This window comes from Scleropages formosus, chromosome 12 (assembly GCF_900964775.1).
Source record: "Scleropages formosus chromosome 12, fSclFor1.1, whole genome shotgun sequence".
Classification (NCBI taxonomy): Eukaryota; Metazoa; Chordata; class Actinopteri; order Osteoglossiformes; family Osteoglossidae; genus Scleropages; species Scleropages formosus.
In genome coordinates this window covers 15,635,029-15,661,146 of record NC_041817.1, presented here as the reverse complement: position 1 = coordinate 15,661,146, position 26,118 = coordinate 15,635,029, and the positions used below count along the sequence as shown (strand labels likewise).

At 39.6% G+C, this 26,118-nt stretch overlaps 1 protein-coding gene across 2 annotated transcripts; it reads right to left on the bottom strand.

Moving 5' to 3' along the window:
• Positions 1-460: 460 nt before the first annotated feature.
• LOC114912027 (myosin-IIIb-like) lies at positions 461-21,549 on the bottom strand. 2 transcript variants are annotated; one of them, XM_029256585.1, is made up of 11 exons: positions 21,382-21,549; positions 19,395-19,529; positions 18,768-18,872; positions 18,384-18,483; positions 17,474-17,550; positions 15,949-16,094; positions 9,436-9,501; positions 3,673-3,828; positions 1,364-1,448; positions 1,144-1,260; positions 461-519 (listed from the first exon to the last, which is right to left on the bottom strand). In XM_029256585.1, exons 1-11 carry the CDS (start codon positions 21,526-21,528, stop codon positions 481-483), a joined length of 1,173 nt encoding a protein of 390 aa, XP_029112418.1. In that variant the 5' UTR covers positions 21,529-21,549; the 3' UTR covers positions 461-480. The 2 variants fall into 2 exon arrangements, with proteins under 2 accessions (XP_029112418.1, XP_029112419.1); XM_029256586.1 differs by lacking the exons at positions 461-519; positions 1,144-1,260; positions 1,364-1,448; positions 3,673-3,828; positions 9,436-9,501 and having other exon boundaries at positions 15,945-16,094.
• Positions 21,550-26,118: the final 4,569 nt, after the last annotated feature.

Sequence of the window (26,118 nt, the reverse complement as noted above, 5' to 3'; positions counted from 1 at the left end):
TGGTGAAGTTTTGCTACAGAGGTACTATGCCTATTTCAAAACTTATGTCATTCTACTTAACAATATTCAGAGACACTACAAGTTCATTCTGGTAGCGGTTTTCAACAGTACTATTGTAAGATGTGTCTAATGTATGCTGCTAATTTTGCACTCAAGATCATATTTGTACATATTGTGGCTTGAAGTATTTATTCGTTAAATGTTTATATTATTTTTTGGGCAGGTTTTGTGGCATGCAATAGCATATATAATTTTGCTGCAAACCATATTGTATACACTAATATTGTTCAAGATTCTTTTATAACTTGCATTTAGTTCCACTGCACAGTGAGTCCAGGTATAAAGCGTTCCCTTTTACTTTGGTAATAGATTATATCATTTTATTTTGTGGAAGCGGAAGACTATGAAATATCCCAAGGACAGCATTTCATGCAAGAAAAACTAAAATCACTTACGTATGGCCTGATTCAAAAACGATTTCTAACAATCTGCTGACATCCTGGGGGTTGCCAGGTGATGCTGGAATGATATGAAACTGATTTTTTTGTGTCCCATTTTTATGCAAGGCTTTGATGTTGGGGTTGTGCTTATCAGTCAATGGGAGGACAAGAAACAAAAATACCATAATATAGAAAACATGGAAAAGGAAAGGAATGCGCAGTACTTAAATTAAAATGTATTATTTTCCAACTTGTGTTCTCAAGCAAAATAGACCTGTAAAAACAATAAGCATGAAGATTTTAGAAATCTAAAGGTAGTTTTAGTAGAATTAAATGTATGGTTGTCTCTCTGTTAAGCTTATTATCTACTTAATTTCTAGGGGATATTTCTAGAAGCTGGTTTGAAGAGTTTGCTTTAATTATCATAATTCTTGTTTATATTCTTGTTAACATGCAGCTAACAGAAACGAACCTGACTTCATAACTCTTCAGAAAATAGAAAATTATTTCAATTGACTACCTATAGTGTCCATTTTTTTAAAAGAAAATTAGACGCAAATAACATTTTTGTTTTTGTGGAAAACAGAAAACAGACTTTTTTAAAGAAAGAAAAATGATAACGGAAAGAGGTATTGTTAATGGTTTTAGGAAATCTATACGTGTATATGTAAGAGCCACGTAAAACTGACTGCATAGGTTGTACCTGTGGTGAGTAAATGTTAAGGGTCTGGAAAGGATTGAGAGCGATGAGGATATCACCAACGTATGTGTAGATCTGGAGTTCACCATACCTCCTCTGGAGATGAGAGATGATGACTTCCTATAAAAAAAAGAATGAGGCAGAATAGTGCAGCAGCGAACATGTGGCAAAAACACTAATCACACACAACAGGGCAGTAATTGCAGTGAGGGCGCCACCCTACCTCGCTTAAAACTTCGAGATTCACCAAATCGTCATCAGGACAGCTCTCACTTTTTAGGGTTTTACGAGTATTGATTCTCTCATGCCTACAGGAAGTTGGGGGGGGGGGGGGGGAACACATGTTTTATATGCCACACTGATTTTGGACTGAAATGCTTAAATAACCAGAGTATTTTTCTACACATGCTACTTCATGTCAAACTACTGGTCTCTGATAGACCTGTTGTGGTCTAACCCAGTCTGGAATTGCACTTCATTAGAAGAAGGCTCCCTTGAGCCCTTTCTGCACTTTCAATGGTCATGAAGGCAGAAGACATGGTCAAGGAAGCAGCTGTCAAACAATGAATCCTCTTTCCAGCAGGCTGTGCCCATGTGGTCCAATCAGATCTCATTCTGGGATCACTTGTTGACCAGAGCTCAGAATATCTTTATCAAGGAACTCTATGTCCAGACTTACAATTTATTATAATAATAATATTTGGATAAAAATTTGCACAGATGAAAGAGCAAAAAATGTCAGTTTTCTGCTTTTTTATGCTATATAAATGAACTGTAAATTGAGTCTTGCCGAGATATTGTTTTTCTGTAGCAGCAGTTAAGGCAATTAATTGCTTTATATAATCACCACCTCAGTGCAGTATTATTAATATTATTTAACAACTGTCTTAATTCTTATATATTTGTTCTCATGTTTACATGTAAACTAAATAAGCTCAGTTTTAAAATATCTTGTCTAATGCAAATACTAAAACAAATTTACTGGCAGGACTGCAAAAATCTGGAATTTGTTTTTTTGTCTTTCTCAGCCTTTTCTTTCTATTTAGGCCATTTCACAAAAGTAGTCTGAATAATACAACTTTTCACAAAAACACCTCTATGTGCATAATGTAGTTTTGTCAATGCTAGTGCAGTTTACATTACCCTACTATTTTTTGTCATGTCCTGAACAAAAAACGCCAGATTCAGATATTTACGCATCACATATGTCTACATATTTCTATGTTCTACGTATCACATATATTAGTACGAGAATTAACAAACTTGAAATTCCTCTTGCAATTGTTTTGCAACATTCTTGTATTGGAGACACTGAATCAGAGTCACTAGCAATAGTTGTTTGTCCTCCCAGGCAAAATTCCCTATTCCAAATAGATCCGCGGAGGCAACAATGAGAGCATTTATAGCTACTGTTCATTGTGGGTTCTTCCCCTCCCTACTATCCTGGCAACAGACCGTGCATCTGGGTCCAGATAAATTCAGTGTTTGTCTTAGTCATCAGGAGCTACACACAAATGGCACCTGCATTCATAGCATTTGACCTATTTAATGTCTTTGTCAATGTACAGATCCATGATGGAAGTGACAGCATTAGCAGTTTAGTCTAGATTCGTTCTAGCACTCAACGTGGACCGTCTGCCTCCAACCACGTTTTTGGAAGAGCAGATGGGGACAGCCACATTTTTAGTTCCATCACTAACTGCATTACTGTTGAGTTGTTATTTTTGATGCTTTATGCTTTTATCAGTTAAGTTCCCATATGGTTATAACGTATGAAAGTAAAACATTCATAAGTTGTAATAAATTAATAAGTAGTGATTGTAAGGGGAAAAAAGTAATTTGTTTCCTATATTAAATATTTGCTTTATGTGGATTAAAATAGTTTTACTATACATAAGAGCATAAATTCCTGTATGAAATATTTCTAAAAGTTAATATTTAATCCAAAAAGTAATTTTTAATCTAAATAAACTATTACTATGACTGCGTCAAATAACCGCAACTGTAGATCCTCTAGGAACCTAAGAACCTTTTAAGACAAGCCACTGTTGACCTATGCAAAACATCTTAACAGAGCATCATAAAACAGGAACAAACCATGTTTTCTCACCAAAAATGATATTAAAAACCGTGTCACTCAGATTCAGAAGTGCTCAGTAACAGATTTGACTTTTGACTCAGGTGCAAACAGACTCCCTGAAATCTCTATATCTGGAGAAAGTGAAACTCTGCCACCCACTGGCCAGTGCCTCACAAAACCACCCCTGACACTCAGCACTTCAGGATCATGGAGGGAGAGACAATACAGTATTGGTTTTGCCAAAAACACAACATGGAAGTGGGTATTGTACAAAAACCTACTCAATCCTTCACTTTACCACACAAGAAATAATAACCAGCTTTCTAAACATGGTAAAAAAAGACAAAAAATATTTGAATAGGTTCCTCAATGTAGGCGCCTCTCATCCATTCATCAGCACCAGACTTCTCTCTGCCTTTACTGTGATAACAGAGCAGCGCAACCACACTCACTTGGATTTGGCCTGACAAGACAACTTCTGTTGCTCTTTGATTAGAGCAGCTAGCTGGTGGCGTAAGGCCATGTCTTTCCCGTAGGCCTGCTTGATAAACGGATGCTCCAGAAGGTGGGTCACTGACGGTCGCCTCTCAAAGTCCTTGATCAGACACCTAGAGAGGAAAGACGTGAAAGAGACATGCAGACCTACTTTAAATTTCTTCCATCATAATCACTATGTGATCACTGAATGCTGTTATCAGTTTATACTGGACACACTACAGCTTACTCAGTTAAACTATAAAATGCAAGTAAAGGGTAGGACTCATCTTGATACTGAATCAAAAATATCACTTCCAATAAAAATTGTACAGACGGTCCACAGGTAGTTTTTGCGCGATGAATCTTAGAAAATGTGCACATGAACAGGAGAAGAGTGCAAAGCTGTTGAAACACACCTTTTAAATAATATAATAGGTGTTACCTACACCCAAAAAAAACATTACGCAATAGAAAAATTTAATTTGTTTCAACACTTGACTTAGATCTTGAGATACTGGTATGTCCTTCAGAAGACGTCCAGAAGGCTGTAAGTCCACATCGTGAAAACGCTTAGAGAAGCATTGCTACGAAAATACTACCATACAGCAGGTCTGCTTTAGTTCCGTCAAGCCCAAGTTCGTGACTTACCTGTATGGATGCACTGCAAATCTCCTCAATGGATACTGTTCTGGCTTGTAGGAGGGCCTGAAATCTCTCCCCAGCCTACGATTGCCACATTGTCTCTCCCTCCCAACATCCACTGTCACAGTGACCAGGCCTGGCAGCCAATACAAAAGGCTCACACTTCTTAGTTATTTGGAGCTCTAAAGGAAAAGCTGTGAGGTCAGTCTCAGGCCACGTGCTGTGGTGCTGTCCGTGGTGCTCAGTCCATTCACCTGCTCTGTGCCGCATGGAGTGTTTGCATTTACCTTGCTTTCACTCCAAAAGTGAAAAAAAAAAAATCAGCTACAATCAAATTCTAGTACCATAATATTGTGTTTATTTTCTCAAAACTAAAGAATGTACACCAGAAACCCTACAATTTACTATTACTATTTTGTTACTATGTGTTCAAAAAGTCACTTAAAATTTTATCTGTTTACACAGCTGGTACAAGAAAGGTACAACAGCAGGTTCTGATTTATCTGTTACAACATTCATGTTCTAGGCTTTTGTCCTTAACCATCATACTACCTGCTGGTCTATCTAGACAAGAAGGTAACATACCCACATTTGTGACCTTTCCTTTTCTTTGCTGTTACCATAATTTAATAGTTCAAACACTGATCCTCAACAGCATCTATAGAACCTCAAGGCAATAAATAGAAAAGCACACTAAGACAACAGTACCCATCTGGTTCCTGCTTCCTAATCTACACTGAAATGCTGGCCCTTCATTCTATCAGTATTCTTGCTCAGAAAATTAATTCCCAGAATTCATTAGTGTCAGAACATTAACCAGAGGTTGCAGTCATTAGCGTGGTGCTTCTGTCAGGATCCTAAACACCAGGCCCACTTTGTCACAAAAGGCAGCTATTTGGTCACACAATTACAGGCACTGATGATGCATTTATTACCCAGAACCATGGCGGCTGCCCGCTTACACAAAGGCATGGTTGGGGGGGTGTCTTTGCCACCAGCCTGTGCCGCCTGATAACATTGTCCGTTTTTCCTTGTATTGTGCACTAGCCCCCAATAAGCCTTATGTAGAGCTGTATATCGCTCTGATAGCACAATCCCTTTCAAACCTCATTTCTATAAAATTAGAAAAATGTTTCAGATCAACAGAAAATCTCCTCCTACACAAAGCAGTACACTGCTGCCTTAAAATAATGACTCAGGTCAAATAGTTATTTTTTAAACAGAGTCCTGCTTTTCACTCATTTTATACAATCTGTTATGTTGTTGTAAAATAGCACTTTGAGGTTCATGAATACTGAAATCTTAATCAACATTTGTGTGAGTCAGTGACACTGCACAGGCATCTGCTGAAAATATTGTAGCACAAAAATCAAAGTGAAAAAAGTGAAAGAATAAAACACATTTAGAGGACCCCCACCAAAATGCATTGTCTCACAGTCAAAACTAAAGTGCCAAGCCTTTTCTCAATGCACACACTTACGATTTCTCTCTTCATCATGAGAGAAGCACTCATGGCCAAAGAGACAGCAGTAGGACATTTGGGTCTCGGTGCAGGATGACACAGCCTCACTTCTCAGCTGAGTCATTGCATGCAACCCAACCTCACAGAAGGCTCTGACAGTGACCCTAAAACATGGGGTACTGACATGGCAACTATAGAACTTCTTGCACTTCAGTTTTCTTCTCTGTCCTACCTGTGCCTGGCAAAAGAATTAATCAATAAAATACTATGACCCATATTACACTGGTTCCATATATATATATATATATATACACACACACACACACACACACACCTTTGCAATCTACTGGAGCCCAATGAACAACTCAAAAGTAATATTTCTTCAAATACACATTAATTAAAAAACAAGAAGTCCTCAATGCTTTGCTACAATTCATGCACCAAGTATCACACTTACGTCATGGACATTAGTTCTTAGTGAACATTAGGTAGCATAATGGTTAAAGACATGGACTTGTGCACAAAATGCAGTACAAACACAATACAGCTGTTTGAGGAGCAGAAAGCATCAATTCAGATGAGCTCTCTGTGTTCCTGTGTAATGACAAAGAAGTTCTTTCACTTCCATTTCAGGAAAAGACAAAACAAGGGCTGACATTCTGCATTACTTTTGGTGACTGCAGAAATATTTCTGCAGAAAATAAAAACTGCTGCATGTGCTCATTAATGAATGAGTTCATGTGCAATACTATTTTACTGGAATCTGACTAAAAGCCTAAAAGGCCAAATTTGTATCTAGTTGGCTCTTCTGCTGGTTAGAAATTAGAAGTCATAGGAGAACGATCAATAATAAAACGAATGAAAAGGGTACAGTACAAGGTCAAGGACATGAAGTGTTAGATTACTGGTTCCTTTTGGTACCCTGTGGCTGCTCAGATGAAAGAGAAACAGCTGCTGCAATATTTTGCCAAAAACAGTCTTCATTGCAACGTCCTCACTTTATACGAGGTGCATAAAAGTATTACGATGTTCAAAGGAAGGCACTGCATAAGAAGGAAAAAACTAAAGGAGGTTGTAAACATTACATATATTAAAAGAAATATATATACAGATTTTGTTGTGGCACTGCTTTTAACTCAAGTCTGCCACCGGAAGGAATGGGAATAATGACAAATGCAGAACTGAAACAAACAAATGAGCTAATTACCCCTAAGGGTGGCAATTTCACAGCTATATTGTCTGATGTTTTCATTATAAATAATGAAATAATGTCTGCTCCCCTACTGACAATAATACTAGGCAGACAGAGGTGAAGCAAAAATTGCTCCTCAAAACCAGCACAGAAAGAAGTTAATGTTTTCTCATTTACATCTTCTCTCTGGGACCTTCGGCTTGAATTTCGCAGCGGATAGCAAGGGCATATGTTTGGGGAAAATGTTATGAGCCTGTGTGTGGCATTATCTGTTTTTATGGTAGTATAAGGTCTGATAACTTATCTGCCCTCCATGATGGGACTGATAATTCACAGAAAAATACATTTCCTCCTTGGACAGATTTACGCAAATGAAAAAAGAGGTAAACATCATCTGATGTAGAGGAAGTTGATGTTATCTTGTTAAAAAGCAATCAATTCAGCAGGTTGGCACTCTAAATACTCAAGAAGTCCCCATTAGTCAGAAGGCTTTACCCACACACAAATCCCTTTGGCAGTACAAAAAAAAACTGAATGATTTTAAACTGAATTAAACTCAGCAGGTCATAAATAAAGCTGAAATGTAACTGATCTAACGTAGCGTGAGGACAGACCCGTACTCCGTCAGTGGACAACGGATCTCTGTAACCTAGAAGGCTCTGTTTCCATTTCCACCTCCCGACATGACAGCTGTGCTGGAGTAAATCTCAGCCCCTTAAAACCAATGTACACTCTGGGAGACGTGAATTTAATCCCATCACAAAAAAAAAGAAAACTAAATTTTTCACACAGTCAACAAAGTCACTACAATGGGTTGGAGAAGCAGAAAACCATGAAAGGATAACTCAAGATCAGCAAGCAGGACTGCTAACAATAGTGCACATTCACAGCCAGTGTCCTCTCTGTGGAGTGACCCATTTCTGTCAGAAAGAGGGTGAGGAGACCTGTACAGAAACGGTTGATTTGAAAAATACAGCAGACAGCCAGAGGATGGAAATGTTAATTTGATGTGGAATATGACCTTACATATCTTGGAGGAAAACCAGAAGAAATCCTAATTTTTTTAATCCTTAGGAGTAAGTGAGCAAACAATCATATTGTATATTTATTCAAACACCCCAAAGTTGTGTTTGAATAAATAATTTTCCACAATGTAATAGGAGTGGTTCCAGGAAAGGTTCCTCTGTATTTCTCCCTATATGCTCATTTTACTTAAATTTGTGATATATGTATACTTAAAGGGGGCGCAGTGGCGCAGTGGGTTGGACCGGGTCCTGCTCTCCAGTGGGTCTGGGGTTCAAGTCCCGCTTGGGGTGCCTTGCGGTGGACTGGTGTCCTGTCCTGGGTGTGTCCCCTCCCCCTCCGGCCTTATGCCCTGAGTTGCCGGGTAGGCTCTGGTTCCCCGTGACCCCCGTATGGGACAAGTGGTTCTGAAAGTGTGTGTGTGTATGTATGTATGTATACTTAGACTATACTAAAATTCCACTTATCCTCTCAAGAATTACACAAGCTTTCATCATCAATACATTTTTCATTTCATAATTGGGTTCTGTAATGATAGTCAAACTAATCAAACATGTGAATGGAGAGTTGTTCTGATTTTAGATTTTTGTGATGATAAACTGAAGCTCACTTCTGATGACTTGCCTGATTGTAGCATCAGAGGCATGTTATCTGTCTCAAGCTAACATGGTTCGACATGATCTGACAGGAAGCATACAATGAAGGGTGTCACCCAGAGACTTTTTTCCTAGCGCAGAGCACACCACAACAACATGAAAGAAAGTAAATATTTTCAGGCTTGTAAGAGCTGGATTGCTATTAAAAATATATAAGTAAGAACACACATCACAGTCAATAAAATATCTTTTTATGGCATTTTTGACCAGTGTTTCACATCATTAAATCAACAGAATGTGAAATGAATGAGAGACATTAGGAGTGAAGTACAGGTTTCTATTACTTCGAAGTGAAATCATGTCACCAGCTTTGGTGAAGTACACTGGAGACCTATGTTTGGTGACAGACTATAAATGGAAAAAAAAAAAAAAAAAAAAAAACTGTCCCCAGGCCCTGTTTCCCCTTGACAAAAGAGGGGTTTGGGGTCAGAGCACAGAGCACTAGGTTTCAGGGAAGATGTACAGTCATTGGACAAGATACTCAATGGGCAATGAAGTGGGTTGTGTGGGTGGGTAAAGTACTCACTGGGTAATGAAATGATGTAGGGGTAGGAGGAATAGTTACTGGGCTATGAAGAGCAGTGGTGGGTGGGTGTAGTGCTTACTGAGCCATTAAGTGAGGTGAGGATGGGTACAGTATTCCCCGTGTGATGAAATCAGGAAGGGATGGGTCGAATACTCAACAGGTGATTAAGTACTTTGGTGAGTGGGCAGGGTATTCAATAGGTGAGTAAGTGCAGTGGTCGGTGAGCAGAGTACTTACTGCGCAATAAAGTGGCTGAATGCCCGACACCAGTTCTCCGGATGGCGTAGTGTGGGTGGTGGATTCCTGCACAACACATACCCAGTAATAAGAATCCAGGGCCATATGGTCACACAAGAACAATACAGACAGAATATAGTCATAAATAAAGGAGGTTACAGATTACAGGGTAAAAGACGACGAATATATTGAAGATGGTTCATTCACATTCTGGCAAACTGACAAAACTCAAGGAAACATGAAATATAAAAGTCTAATACAAGGTAACCATTTTCCTATTGCATTCATACAAAATAAAAGAATCATAATGAAATTCACTTTCATTAAACAAAATACCTTCCAGCTTTTAGTGAAGAGTTCATAAGGTCACTGCCTGCATCATGTTATTTTCTCCATTATTGCAATGGACTTTTTTCAGAAAATCATCATCAATACATCTCATAAAGACTCCCACAACAGAGACATTGAATGTATTAAGTACATCTTTACCACAGCTGACTCCAGGTTGTTTGAGCACTTGTGTGGTTCTGACTGCCCAGTTTCATACAGAAGGCCCACACTAGCCATTCTCCACAGGAAAGTAGCAACGCCAAAGGTTGGAAGTGACAAACAGAAGCAGCCTTCCATTGTGCACCACAGAGCATCAGCCAAAAGGGGGTCAAAATCATGGGAGAAGAAAATTCCTCTGTCAACAGCCATTTAAAAGGGCTTCCATAAGGCAGCAAGCATCACCAAGCGAGGCCTGCAGGCCATGGTGCATGTAATGAGTATGGGACAGGGCAATGGTCTTCCAGTCTCCTATCTGAGTCACTACAAGTCAAAACTGAGTCTCATGACAGTACTACTTCAGTCCACATGCTGTATGTGTTAGCAATGCTTATTACTTATTACCTCCCCAATAGACCACACCTTTTCAAAATTTTCTCAGTCATCAGCAGTGCAAGGTAAAAAGTGGCAGTCAATTTCCAGAATTACGTAAAATGTCAGGGATGGCCAGGATGCTTGAATCTGCAATACAAATTCTATTCAGGGAAATAAGTCCCTCAGAACAAAAGCAGTCTATGCAATAAATGCTTAGTTCACCCATTATCCATTTTTAACAACAGCGTCTTATACTTTACAGGGTTTGCTCAGACCACTGAGACCCTGAATGATGGTTGTTAGAAATGTATAAAGGATGAAAACAAACAAAAAAATGGAGCACCACAAGATGCTGGAGATCTGGTGCTTTCGACTCTTTAAAATCAAAGAAAACTCAAGCAGGCCAAAAAAGATAAAAATACCATCTTCTGAAATGTTAAAACCACTTATAGTAAATACAGGTCTCTGAAATATTACAGGTCTGTATGTGTGATAGATTGAACAGCTGGCATTTAATCAATAGTAATCTGTCATACGTAGAAAGAAAAGCAATGTTTGAAAGGCCCTGGAACAATGGAATGGATCTCAAAACCTCAGTGGTTTTGGGTGGGTTGCCTGCTGTGGCTGGCAAAATCTGAAGAAGTTGAAAGACACAACAAAAACAACCAAACATGACCAGGTGTGTAGAGAGATTTACACACTATGCGTAAGTCTGAAACCATTTTAAAATAGACCATTTCATCTTTTGCTTATGTTGGGATTTTAACTCTGAGGAAGAGTAAACTTTTCCCACTCCACACCATACAGCTTTTCATTCTTGATTCTTTTCTATTCCTCAGGATGATTAGCAGACTTGCTTTAAAGATGATAAACAAATTCAACGACTATATGGAGGTGATGAAGACATAATTTAGGAATATTTTACTTGTTGCTAAGCGATCTTAGGTACAACAGAGGCCACAGGCCTGAAAACAGCCTTTAAAGCTGGGGGTCAAGAGCAGGTCTTCCAATAAGCTCTTGGTAAACAAAAAAGGAGCTTAGTATTCATACATATGGCCACAGAATGACACACTGTTGACTCGGGCAGGAACCAACTGAAGTTTACACGTGACCGTGGCACACAGTCGCGCTGGATCTCCTCTGTGTACTGTACATTACTTGTTACCTTATGGCTAAGTGCTGTCTCTCAACAGACTATCAGCATGCAAATAACTCTCCAGCTGCACAGTTTATTAAGCCTTTGTTACAACTGACAAGGCATCATTCACCCCTGCCAGTTTTGTCAGCTATTGTGTCCATCTGAATAGACACAACCCCGGTTATACACTGGTACAGCTATCAGATTTAGGTGGATAAACACACCTTTGACTTGCTTCTTTGCCAGTTATCCTCCAGCCGAACAGACTTTTTAAGATGGGCCCCTTGCACTATGACTCTCAGTGGGATTTTCAGTTTGGCAAATACAGCACGGAGAATCATCTCAAGCAATTAAGCCTCCCACGAACAAACTCTCTGCAAGCGCTCTCCAGTCTCAGTAATTAATTCTAGTCATAAAAGTTTTGCAGCCTTACCATTTTAAAGGCTCTGTTACCTCTGCCTGTGGCCATAGGGTTACTGTGGAGAATTACTATGATTCTTGTTAAATGACTATACAGAACCATACAGCCTAATACGTAGAGCTTAATAATGCCAGCAAAAAGATGCACAGGAAATAACGGCAGCAAGAATACTTTTTGAAATCATGTTAATGGCTTTATGGAACTCTTACTTTGAAAAGCTCAAATACAAGAAAACAATCCTCAATCAAGCTACACTAAGGCATTCTTCAAGGGTAGGAAAACGCAAAGTGAAATGACATTCAAAGTGCAAACTGGAGCCATCATGGTCTGTCATTCAAAACCTTTACAGGATCCTAGCATGAACCTGAACTGCAACTGTAATTTCTAGCATTATCAAAGGATATGAATGGATACCAAGAGGTTTAACTGGGGGACACAGGAACTATTAGGCATAACTCAAAACTGGACAGAACCCTGCACTGGACCACTCGGATGTTGAAACCTGCACCACTGTTGCTACTTATGGGTACAAGAGCCCTACAACTGGGAGTTTCTTCTAGCTGCATTAACATCGACATTTTCACTTTGATTTTAAAGTGAGATATGCCCCCTAGTGAATGCAGATAATTTTCTGCCAATTTCCTTACAAAGAAGAAATACTTTATAAGAATTTGTCCAGGAGATTGGAAGTCCCTGTCCTGGATTGGGTCTGCAGAGATGGAAAAAGTTAAAAGCTGCAAGGCTTTCAGAAGGTATGAAGTTTTAATACGCTGCATGAAAGAAGCAGGATACAACTTAATGCCAACTTATTCCTAGATCATTGAAATGTCTCCACAGAAAGATTGAACTGAAAATGCATATCTGAGGTTTACCCTGATTTGGAAAGCCTTTCTTGGCTCAGATACTAACACTCAGCCCACTACTGCTGTACAGTGGCTCAAATTCAAATCAGTAGTAAGTGCTCTCCTTCTTTAGGAAGATGTGTTTACTGTCCCTATTATCATCAGTATTACTACTACTATTATTAATGCCATCCTCACCATTATGGCATTTTCTGTGGTCAGTACATTAAGAAATAAGTAAAAATTGTTATAATATTAAAGGGGGCGCAGTGGTGCAGTGGGTCGGACTGGGTCCTGCTCTCAGGTGGGTCTGGGGTTCAAATCCTGCTTGGGGTGCCTTGTGACGGACTGGTGTCCCGTCCTGGGTGTGTCCCCTCCCCCTCCAGCCTTACGCCCTGAGTTGCTGGGTTAGGCTCCGGTTCCCTGTGACCCTGTATGGGACAAGCGGTTCAGACAGAGTGTGTGTGTGTGTGTGTGTGTGTGTGTGTGTGTGTGTGTGTGTTATAATATTTAGAATAATAAAAGACTCCCATCAAAACGATGCATGACTGTTTGCAAACACAATATATTGTGAAATTCATACTTTGGCCAAGTTCTTCTATACATCTTCTACAAATCCTTCACCCTCCACTGTATCACTTAAATAAAAAAAAAATAAATCCACTAGTTGCCCATAGAATGTGAGTGACTACTCAGTTAGTAGTATTTTGATATAGACAGTAACCATTCTGTTTTCTGGATATGATTTTATTCTCCAGGCATATTTTATTCAGTTGGCCAGCTCCTTACTGAGTCCCTGCACTCCATCAATGAGATCCACAGACAGAGCATGACAACATCCACAAGCCACTTTCAGCCACGTGTTTTCACAGGGAATCTTAGCAGAACGTGAAATGCAAAGGTCCCTAATGCGATTCACGGTTAGTACACATTACCATAAGGGCTATCATATCAAGCAACCTAAAAATTTCAATATACAATGGTGGAGGATCCCAGCATCTGGAAGAAAATAAGATTTACATTGCGAAGACTAAAAAGACATTTATATTTATTCATTTCGCTGATGCTTTTTTCCAAAGCAACTTACAGTGTTAAGGTTACAATTACTATAGTTACAAATTTACAACTGTTTACCAATTTATACAGCTGGGTAATTTTTACTAGAGCAACTTAGGGTAAATACCTCACTCAAGAGCACTATAGCCAGAGGTGGGGATTGAACCTAGAACCTTTGGATCCAAAAGCAGCAATGCCAACCACACCGCTACCGCTGTCCCCTATACAAGTTTATAAATAGAAATTTAAAACTGATGCAACTGGTAAATGTGACACAGACCTGCAAAATCTAACTGGCGCTCAGCAAAAAAAATTACAAAAATAACAACAAAACATGTTTGATGGAATTTTCTACAGTGACTGTTTTCATCCCCACGTACAAGTGCCGAGGAGATCTCTACACACGTTTAAAAATACTATTGCTATTAATGCGAAAACTGCCCTTGTGGAATAGGTTCAGTTACACTGAAAAGGGCGAGTCGCTCACAAAGGATCACAAGATGGCAACAGATAGCCTAGGTTGATTGTATTAAAAAAAAAAAATGCCACACTGGTCAGATTGCCTCCTCTGTACCACTCCACTCAGTTCCAGAGGATGATGAGAAAACGTGTTTTAGACAGATGACATGTTAACAAAATCATTTCATGGTTCAGCACAATGATTTATCCGGTGGCTACCAGCCAAAGGGTCCCTACGAAGAAGATTTATTGTGGTGAGAAAAAAAAATCAATTTTGATAAGGAAGGGAAAAAAAAAAAAATACACACAACAAAACCTTGTAGTGAAGCAAAACAAAGAACATACCCCTGTGCATGACCCTTTTCCACCACCCCACAAAAAAATCATTTGGTCAATAGTGAAAATCTTAAAAACCATTCAAGCAAAACAGGGTGAAATAGGAAAACACAGAGACACGTGACTAATACTGCTGAAATTATTGTTCTGTTTGGCTGATGCTTTTGTCCACAGCACTATTATCCTCTTAAAATTTTACTGAAGCAGCTAAGGTAAAGTACCATCTCAAGGGTACAATAACAAGGCCCTTTCCACAACTTGAACTGGCAACCAGTAGAATTCAGCTCTCTGTAGGAGTGTTGCGGTGGCGCAGTGAGAAGCCCTGTTGTCTCATGACACCAGGGTGTGGCGAGAAGATGTGGGATGGATCCCCACTTACTCTGTCATAAACACAGTTTTGCCTTATTTGGTATGAAGCACTAATGACTGGATATCTTAATATTATAAGAATGACTCTTGTAAAAGTGTGTGTCTCTCCCAGGAGACATGTACAATGAAAACTATGCAATCACTAATACATTTTCACAGTTCCACGTTTTCTGTAACACACAGCATTGTACTCCTCTCCCCTTTCTGCCAGTGATTGAGTGCACGTCTTCCGTGCGTGCTCCTCTAAAGTGTCCATGCCCAGGATTTACAGGCAGCAGTTAGGCCTGTCTGTGCTGATGTAATTGTGGTAATCTGTTTTATAGTGGTGTGAACACACTGTGATAAAGCACTCCAATGGCCTGGGTCATTTCTGTGACATGTTGGCACACTTCCCGTCTCAGGCTCAGCGACAAAGAGGCAATTCTGTGACAAGGATGCAGATGACAGCCTCGTTTCAATATCAATAGAGCTAATCATGAATGCAAATTACAATCAGAAAGGCAACTTCTAAGAACGCATATGATAACTGGCAATAAACAATCACGTCTGTACCACAAAAGCCTTTAAAAGAGAATCAATCAAATCTGTGAATGTAAGAGGACGTGGGTTAGAAACAGTACATTCTGGTGGGAAAATGACAGCTAGCAAATAACCAGCCCTAAGGGACTTCTAATTACTTCAAAGAAAAGACGACTTCATGCAAAATCTTTCTGTTCAGTTTTTGAAGCGTCACGCTTGAATAAGGCACAGACGAACGCGATGCTGAGTAAGCGGTCAAATAATTTTCTTTCCTCATGCACTGGAACATGGAGTTGAAATACGCTTATCATTCCCTGAATATTTACAGCATCCATATTATGAAAGTGGGGAGACAAGCATCATTTCTGAAAGCCTCCGTCTTTGCTGACATGTGCTCTACCTTTTGGAGCTGCCTGTAGTACGGTAGATAATCTATAAAGGACCATATTTGAAAGGCACACGTTGGAGAGCCCCAGCCAGCTGTGTGTTTAAGGCGACCTCTAGTGCCTTACCGTGGGATCTTGAAGAGGGCTTTGACTGGATGCATCTCTGAAAGAGGGGGGTCTCCATCGGCAAGCTCGATGGCTGTGATGCCCAGCGACCAGACGTCACAGCGGGTATCGTAAGAGTAGTCATACTGCTGCTCACAAGCGATGACCTGCCACAGGAAAGGGGTCAGTGCTGCGGCTGAACTCACCTGCCATTCATGAGGACTTCACCTACCACTGCCTTGGCTGATGATGTCATTCCCACCATTTAATCGCTTCTGGCTGCTATAAAAAGCCCATTAGCCTTAAGTGCTCTGAAGTGAGACTCCCCAGCTACTGATGGCCATGTGATGAAAATACTTCCCCTATAGTCTGTGTTACACTGAAGGCAATATCTTTCTACGACCCCAGTCATGTATATCACACTGGATAATACACTTTGTCAATGTAAATTAGGCGTGTCCATAGCTTGATATACAAAATGGTAAGGAATAACTGAAGCTGGCTCTTCTGAAAAACATGGAACAGCCTTTTAAATGTTAGAAAATAAATACATTCTGATTAACACAAGTATATTCTAATTAATATACTCTGAGTACTCCTGGCTACGTAATTTATTTAGAAATTCCAGAAGTTAATACCAGATACACAAAACAGCATTAGTATGCCCGTATGCAGCTAATCAACAGTTCATGAATCTAACATTTATGTTCCTTGGCTTTCTCTTTTGCTTTTTTGTGAATTAAACCGCACATTATCATTTGAATAGACTCTTAATGCCTTTTCTTAAGCCTTTTGTTTGCCCCCCTCATTTGATTACAATAATCAAAAGCCAGAGTGAACTCTGTAATAATTGTCCCGTGGGGCTGCCCCCCCACTGGCCCGTGGATCATGCCTCATTGCTACAATGAGCGAGGCCTTTGGCCGCAGACTCCCAGCTATTAACCTTGGGCTGACCTCCAGAACGTGGCGCGTGGAGGCGAATGCTGAGCGATTCGGGGGGCAGGGCTGCAAGGAGCACACACCCATCTCCTCCCAGACACTTTGCCTCTGCTCGTCGGAGCAAGCAACAGAGGGAGTCGCACACAAAAAATAAGGAGAAACCTCCATCGGTTAAATTGGATTATTGTAAATAGACAGAATTTCTTTCCTCCCCTTTTGAAATTAGTCATTTAAAAACAATTCCAACTTAATACAATTTTAATCTATTTTAGCATGTTCTCGCAGCATGGTAGCTACTGCTGCTAGGGTTATGTATTTTCAGAGAGCACATTTCTATTTGTTATATGATAAATCCTTTGTGATGACTATATGGTCTATGCAAAGTGAAGTCACTTCAACTCAGTGTCAGCTAAGCTGAAAACATTATTGGAGCCTGTATGATTAACAGACTAATTAAATGAACACTTTGACAGGCACGCTGGAAAAGCACAGTCCACAGTGTCAGTGTTTCGATGCTGTCAGGTGCAGAGAGAGCAGATGTGTTGAGATGATGCACCGTGCACTAAAGGTAATGCCGTTTCTTTGTGGCACCCTCGAAAGGGCTGACCTCGGGAGCCATCCAGAAGGGGGTACCGACAGACGTGTTCCTCCGCAAACGAGCGCTTGTGAGCTGAGCAGAGACTCCTGGGTACAAAAGCAGAACCACATCTTATGTAAGAAGCTTGACTCATCGGTGAATGGAGAACGCGTGAACAGCTGCAAAAATTACTTTCTCTGAAAATGTACTTCCCACATGTATTAAAAACCGCTGACCGGACTTTTTTGAACATTTTGGTTCTAAATAAATAAAAGAAATATGCACTCAAAGATTGTGAAAACAGACACAAATTCAAATTTCCAATTCTGTTAACATGCATCCTGTTATAAGACTAATTTTTCTGTGTTCTTCCTTTTTTATAACTTGGCATAACAATCATCCGAAAGGCATGTCAAAATGACAATAATAATTTCAAATTAAGTGGGACGGTCTTTTTATCTGCAGGAGTCCACTTAATTTTTTTACACAGAGAAAATAAACATGCCTAGGGCAAGTCAAAGTCGTTTACTAGAACTGCATTCTTTTTATATGCAAAGGATCAAATAATGAAATTTAAATTAGGAACAACAGCTCTGAGTTAGGCTACGGCCCATGGCATGCAAAGATTTGACGAGACCAGGGATCTGACGTCGTCTTTAGTAAAAAATGTTTTGCAGACGCCAGAATTTTTCCATCTCTTTGTCACAAAAATAAGTTATTTACCCAGCAGTGCAAAGAAAAACAAAAAAAAAATGGATGAAGTGTCAAGCTCTGGAAATGTCCCATCTGTTAAAGCAGGACCCATCAGGGGCGTTAACATGGCATACAGAGCAGGCTTCAGAGGACCACCCTGCAGCTCGCCCGCCATCTGAACAGGTGATAGATTGTCCCCTCGGGCCACAACGCCTCACAGAAGGCAAAACAAATGGAAAGCAGTTACCAAAGTCAACAAGCTTGACTCCTCCTTCTGTTGTCAGAAGGATGTTGTTCCCCTTGACGTCACGATGGATGATTCGGTTGCTGTGTAAATGCTGCAGTCCCTGACAGACAGACAGACAGATAGATAAACAGATAGACAAATAGACAGACAGATGAAATGAAACGGAGAGAGGAAAGGGAACGGAACTGATTAGGAGTCCTCAATGCGGCCACTGAAGTGTATAATGCACGACAGCTGCAGAGACAATGCCCTTTGGTAATGCCCAACTAGGGCGCCCCCTACTGTTTAAGCCATTTTAACCAAACAAATCTCTTGCGACTTTCATAAAGGAGTGGAAACCATCCTCAGTGTCACCACTGGAAGCTCAGGTGATGGACATCTCACCAGGAGTGCTCCATACAAGATGTATGAAATAACAGGCTCCTCCAAATGGCGACCACACGCCAGCAGGCCCTTGATGAGATCAGTTACGGAGCCCCCATTGCACAGCTGCAGGAAGGTGGAGAAGGCATGGGCAAAACATGGAAGACTCCGTATTTCACAGGGACAGCACTTATCTTTGCAGTTCACATGAAGACAGATGCCACTTTGCACACGTGCTGATCTTTATTTTCAGAAGCTATCCCCCCAGTTCAGCCATCGCAGTGAAGATGTTCTCATTTAAACAGGTTTGTGCAGTACTCATCAAGACTAGTGTTTATTATCATTTATTTCTTTAGTTATTAAATGTTCCTGATCCAGGTGATTTTCATTTTCTGTATGTCACATTTTGCACAGTTTTCTTATTTTATGACTTGGAAAACACAAAGATTCTTCATAAAGACACCATTACCATCATTTCACTTTAATTATTGTAGTATATATCACCAAAAACTCATTAAACTCAACTAAACCTTTCTATATTTCCTTTCATATTTTATAAAACTCTGAATTACAATGAATGCAAAAAAGCAGAATTTCAGTGAGTGCCATCAAAGGTTGACATGCATCAGCAGAGAAACAGCTTCTCACCTCTAGCACCAGCCAGAGTTGTCCCCCGGAGATATCATCTGCCTTGTAGAACATTCCATAGAACTTCACCACATTGGGGTGGTTGGACAGGGACCTCAGGATATTGTATTCTGCTTCAATCTCTTCATCAACATCCTTCCACAAGGAATTCAGTCAGATCGAAATGGTCCTTACATGGGACAATCAGTCTTTGACCAAAGAAATTATAATACAATAACAGTGCAGCAGGGAGAACAACACACAATGTGACTGCACTAATCAAGAGGAGGAATGGACAGGGAACTTGCTCTATCTTCCCACCCTGGCTATCCTGAAGGCAGAGCACAACCATTCCAGATGAAGGCCACTTCAGTGGAAGGAGCACATAACAACAAATCACTGACAGAGTTAGGTGGCTCTTATTAAAAAAGATATAATCAAATCCCGGACGGGACGTCAGTCCATCACAAGGAACCACAGGCCTGCCACACAGCAGCCACTGACTGAACCCACCACATCCCCAAAATTTAAAATATTATTTCGAAAGAATGGGAAAAAATATTTCTGCATGAAGATATTTACTTGTAAACCAGACAAACACTTAAAATGCAACTTAAATGTCTAAGGACTTAATAAAACCACTCTGCACTGGTGTTTTCTAGCTAAATAAAGAGGCTCCTTTTACATGTATACCGGAACTTTGTAACTCCAAAGTTACTTTTACTGCTAAGACATAATTAATGAAAATCCTAAAGAATACACATATCCCTCGACTTAAGGGTTTAGATTCTGCAAAAGCCTTAGAGAAAACTACAATAAATAAAAAGAACACATTCATACAGTACATCCATCCAATATCAAAAACTGCTGTTCAATGCAGAGTTGTGGTGGTTCACACCCTATCCCAGAAGCACAGAGTGCAAGGCAGGATACGTCCTGGAAGCGGCTCTTTCACATCACTTTCAGACACTTAGGATTGTTAACAACTTAAAATATATTAAAATATATAGAACTAATGAAAATAAAAAAGATCTCCACCAACATCTCCAAAAATTCTTTGTTTCACAAAGACTTTATATTTGAACATTTTTATCACCTTCAAGCTAAATTAAAAATATAACAAACTATTACAGAAAATAAAAACACATAATCTCCATAAACCCCTGATAAAAGACAGCTGTTGATGGATTCATTCCATAAACGTGGTGTTCTTTTTGTGGTTACTAATAGCAAACTCTCAGGAGCATGAGACATGAGCTGGCTGCAAACAGAAAAGCTGCTAGCACAGCAGTTAGTGCTGCTGCCTTTCAACTCAAAGGTTGCAGGTTCAAATCCTACTACCATTTGTAGTGTTCTTCAGCAGTATAGTTACCCAGCTGTAGAAATGGGTGTATAAGGTGTTTTGGGGAAAAGTGTCAGCTAAATGAATAAATGTAGGTGAGATAAAAGAAGGCTCTCCCCTTCTGTTTGGATAAATTTTATTGACACCTAATGGCTGGCTGCAGAAATGCAGAATGCTCGCACCTTTGAAAATTCATTGCTTAAATGTTTTTAACACCTGAGCCAGCGTATTTTGTGAAGTGATACAAATACCTAGTGAGTTGACTTTCACTTTTGTTAAAGTGAACCCCACACTATGTAAAACTGGCCCAAAATAAAGTAAATTTAGCCAAAATTACACTATAATCTAACAAGCACTGTGAAGCAGGGAACTGTGAACATGGAAAGATACCTACAGGGAAAGGACAAAAGATAAAAGTAAAGGAAAAGATGGTGAAGCTGAAGAAGAGCTGGAATGTATTCTCACTGCTCGTTTGTTTCCAGGACTGAGCTGAGCCAGGTGATAGCATAGAAAAACAAGATTGGTGCTCATTTAGTTCACCTGCACAGCAGACTAAGACGGACATTTAATCAATTAGAGTAGAAGACAAAGGGAGTCAGAGGTGGTTGAAGTCACTCAAGGATGGACCTACACTTTCTTCCTGGGCATGATATGATACTGACTTACACTGATGGGGTCCAAGACCTTCACTGCAGCCTGGCTCCCATCCTTTCTGTTGGTTACTCTGTAGACTTTCCCATATGTTCCTTTCCCAATGGTCTCCACTATATCCCAGTTACCAGAGGGATCTGCCAGAGACTCCAGCCCAATCATGCTAGACTTGTAAGGGTACAGTCCGTACAATGACCTCCTGAAAACAAAGACAGACAATATACAAGCCAGGTCAACAACTACTAGTACATCAAAATTAAAGCTTTATACACTTTCAGTGGATAAGGAGTATAGATGAAGTCTGGATGGACAACATGCATCTGGTACTTTTACCTCACTTGATCCACTACAGTCACACATGTGAATATATAAAACAGAACTTGCTTATCTATTGAGAAATGTATAATTTAAAGAGAAAGAGTAAAAAATAACACTGTGTATTTTCTAACAGTACAGCAGTGAAAGTGTAAACAGTAACAACAAATGTAAAGATGTAAATTCACATTAGAAGACTAGAAACACAATACTGCATCACAAAATCACTTTGCAGTTTTGTCTAGTCATACACAAATTAATAACTCCTCACAGCTGATCTCGTCATCTATACCAGTACAGCTGGGGCTTCTCCCCTTGCTCTCCCCTTTTAATTACCCTTCTCACAAAGGCCCAGCGTGATGTTTTTTGTGTCATGTCAACCTTTTCATCCAAAACCACCAGAGCAGAAAAAGCCAGGCAATTCTCACTTACCCTTAAACTAGACACATGGAGCTTCTGGGAATTGGAAGGAAATAATACCAGTCACAGTTTCAACCAACTATATAAACTGTACAAAAAATATCAACATGATCAACAAAGTAGTATTTTTATTACAACCCCAAGAGTCCTTGCCATTTTTCTTATAAATATGCATGCTACCTGAAATTAATCAGTTATAATGGGGCCACATCTTGAGTGTTCAAATTCATATATTACAGTCCAGATTACTTTTATCAAACCATTATGATGAGGAATTTCCACATGCTGCTGATTGTATCCCTTTGGGCAAAGACACTGCACAGTAAAGTGAAATGTTAATTACTTCCAACATTTTCTAAACCTCATAGGAGCACTTTGTTAATTGGAAGACTCATAGCAAGCAAGCAGTCCCCTCCGTTCAGCTCTTCAACATCAAACTAGGAAAACTTTCTCTAGAAGGTCCATACACTTACATATATTTACAGAGACAAATCACATTACAGTGATTCCACAGTCAGAAATAAGGAGCAGCAGAGGCCAAACCCTGCTTATTTACAGCTGATAATATTAGTCACTATAACACACTTAGGTTTACAGCAACAGCAGTGTAGAGTGTTTTATGACCGCAGAGTAAACGTTAATACTTACACTGACAGTCCCAACTAATCTGAGCCTTCCACTCCTGCATATACTACCAAGTGATGGCACTGAAAAGGTCCGTTGAACAATCTGGTCCAAACTAAGAGTTGCTGGCTTCCATTAACTCGCTGTGCAGCTGAATTAGGACTAACACAGATGTCCAGCCTTAGGCCAGCACAAACAACACCACAATCTGTTCACCATCTATTGGATTTACAAGAGATTTGCGTGTGTCAAATCCTGCCGATGCCCCCTCCCTGTAAATTACATGGAAAGACTCTGCTAATCTTGCATCAAGTGTTTTGTTAAACCAGGATCTCCAATCAGTGACAATTCATGTCACTCTTTGAATCATGCGATGCTTTAAAAGAAATTCCAATAAATTTTTTGCAATTCTTTCTATACCTAGTGTGGCCCTTCATAATTACTGGCACTCAAAGATGATAAAACAAATGCAGTACAGGCTTCCCACATACAACGGAGGTTCCTTTTACTGGAATTTAGTTAAGAGCAAATGTAATTTGTTCCATAAAGTCTGCATATCAACTGACACAAGAAATGCCTTTGGAGATCAACACTCATCTCTCTCTTTTGTAATGGCAGTTCTTTACCTTTTTTCTTTTTCGATGGCTAACAAAAAAGGTCTCACATTGCCACTTTTTATTCCGTAGTGAAAAAGAAGAACCTATTAGGGACAGCTGGCAATGTACTGGTTAGAGCTACTGCCTTTAGCTCTGAAGGGCACAGCTTTGATCCCTACCTCTGGTTGTACTACCCTTGAGCAATGTACTTCTCCTAAATTGTTACAGTAAAAAAATTACACAGTGGTATAAGTGGGTAAATAATTTTAAGTTACTTAATACTCTACGTCACTTTGGAGAAGAGAATCAGCTAAATAACTAAATGTAAGAAAAAAGGGATCCCTTAGAAAGTAGTTATACAGTCAGACATTTCATATCATATTTTATTTTCTGATACAAACAAGAAATAGGGAAAATAAAATGGGAGTCCAATTATTCTGAAATTTGTATTTATGAAGTTGTTACTCTTGTATGAATACCTATTTTGAAAGAAGTGTATTTGCAGAAAGAGGGTACAGTAGCACAACAAGCTTGGCTGGGTCCTGCTCTCTGACAGGTCTGGGGTTCGAGTCCTGCCTAGGGTGCCTTGCGATGGACTGGTGCCTCATCCTGGGTGTGTGTCCCCATTGTTGTGCCCTGCACTGCCAGGCTAGGCTCCAGTTTGCCATGACCCTGCTTCGGACAAGTGGCTGTAGACATTTTGTGCATTTCCATAAAAACCAGAGGCTTTCTTTTTATGAAAAAATATAGCAGTTTAGGGGTGTGGTGGCACAGTGGGTTGGACCACAGTCCTGCTCTCCTGTGGGTCTGGGGTTCGAGTCCCCCTTGGGGTGCCTTGCGATAGACTGGCGTCCCGTCCTGGGTGTGTCCCCTCCGGCCTTACGCCCTGTGTTGCCGGGTAGGCTCCGGTTCCCCGCGACCCTGTATGGGACGAGTGGTTCTGAAATGTATAGCAGTTTACTTTTGCTTTTCTTTTTGTTCATCTTTATCAAGGATTCATATAATTTCTGCAGTCCCTCTATAGAGTGGGGTATTACCACAACCTTAAATCATCAGTCCAGCAGAACATGAGGGTCAATGAGCATAATTTATGTTATCAAAAAAAAAATGTGTCCTCTTTTGTCATTCAAGACATGAGCACATAGGTACTGCTCAATACATTATATCATTCACATGGCATCAGTGGCCTGAAGGAATGAAAAAACATTTATTTTGAACACTAGGTGATGTAAAATCCTTATGGACATACTTATGCAGTGAGGGCAATCTAAGTGTGGTGACATTTATGAATTAGAATTCAGCAAGACTGAGTGATGGGCTGACAAGAGGACACAGTATTTGTTAGAGAAGTTTCAGCTGTTTGGTAGATAACACAAAACAGGACATTAGGTAGAATGTTCTTTTTTAAACATGTTCATTGAAAAACTGCATTTAAAACAAAATGTACTGGTAATTTGTAGGCAGCTAGAGCTATATTTATCAGGTTATAACACCAAGCTGCAATGCATCAGGAGAAAAAAAATGTCTTCACTTTAAATTATAGTGAAAAAAGACTAAGGAAACCTTACTCAAATTTGTCAAAACAAAATACTACTTTTTCCATTCATTACAGAAAATTGTTCACTACAATTCAGATGAAGTTTCTCTCTCAAGCGTACAGTAGCAGTGTCCAATTACTGACTTGAAATCAACTTCCATCTACAACCACTGTGCTATGTACTATGAAGAAACAGTTCACAATTTCCTTCACCAACTCCACTTTTTTATGAGACTTTTACTAAATTATTGCAAAAGGGTTTTGTTACACAGAAGTGTATATGAGCAAGGATGGCTGCGCCCAGTGCCCACTTTGAGAAATCCTATTCCTTCCCACACAGCACACAATGCTCACACCTCCTCTGCCGGTTAGAATTACCAGGCAACGTCCTCCCTGTGCTGAGCATTGTCAAACGGTGCACAGTACTTCTCACTCGTATTTGTTTTAGAAATGCAGCACTGCATAGCTGTACAAAACATAATGGTTTACAGTAACTTGCATTAAGTTTTTTTACATAAGTGAAATAAAAAGGATATTACGAGGTGGTAATTTAACAATAAATATCTTCTTTTACAAACATACAATGCCAGTTACACAAACACGTTATTGCATATTTTCTGTAAATAAGATTTACACACATAATTTAAAACCAATGTATTTATATTGTTAGCTTCAGGACCAGTATAGAAATATCTTATATGGCTTCACAACCATTACAGAGTACAGAAAAAAAAGAGTGTTACAACATTAAAATACTACTTGGACAACACCAGAATTTCATGTGATTCCAAATAATTTGCAAACGTACAGTACCTGACCTTCTGTCGATTCTGTCTCTTCCTCTTAGCCAGTGCCTGTACTTGTTCCTTGTTAAATCATGTAATCAGCTTTTATGAATAATTCATCCATCCTTTTGTAATTTGTAATGTGATGCACTTTTAAATATTCAGGTGCCAAACAGACCCAGTCATAATGAGGTCTGATATGAAAGTCTCTCAGGTTACAGGCAGGCAACCAAGGGACTGACACATGCTCATGTGATCATTGCATCTGCTGTGCCCATGCCTCGAAACACTTCATTCAGACCTCCTTCCAAACCATTGTCCCCTGACTGAATCTACTCTTTCAAAATGCCATCAATATTTAAACTGAACTTCTAAATTTCAATACTATTTTTTGATAACCTTAAACATTTTCAATAATGAAAATACTAACAACTGTTTCAGGATATCTAAAGTGCTATAACAATTGTGAAAAGGA

What these genes read in the sequence shown, in the direction of transcription:
- LOC114912027 (XM_029256585.1), bottom strand. Translation starts at nt 21,528, where the DNA reads ATGATTGGGCTGGAGTCTCTGGCAGATCCCTCTGGTAACTGGGATATA. An exon ending in AACTCTGGCTGGTGCTAGAG is followed by an intron (nt 18,873 to 19,394) that starts GTGAGAAGCTGT and finishes ACCTTCCTGCAG; the next exon opens with CTGTGCAATGGGGGCTCCGT. An exon ending in TCTTGTATGGAGCACTCCTG is followed by an intron (nt 18,484 to 18,767) that starts GTGAGATGTCCA and finishes TCTGTCTGTCAG; the next exon opens with GGACTGCAGCATTTACACAG.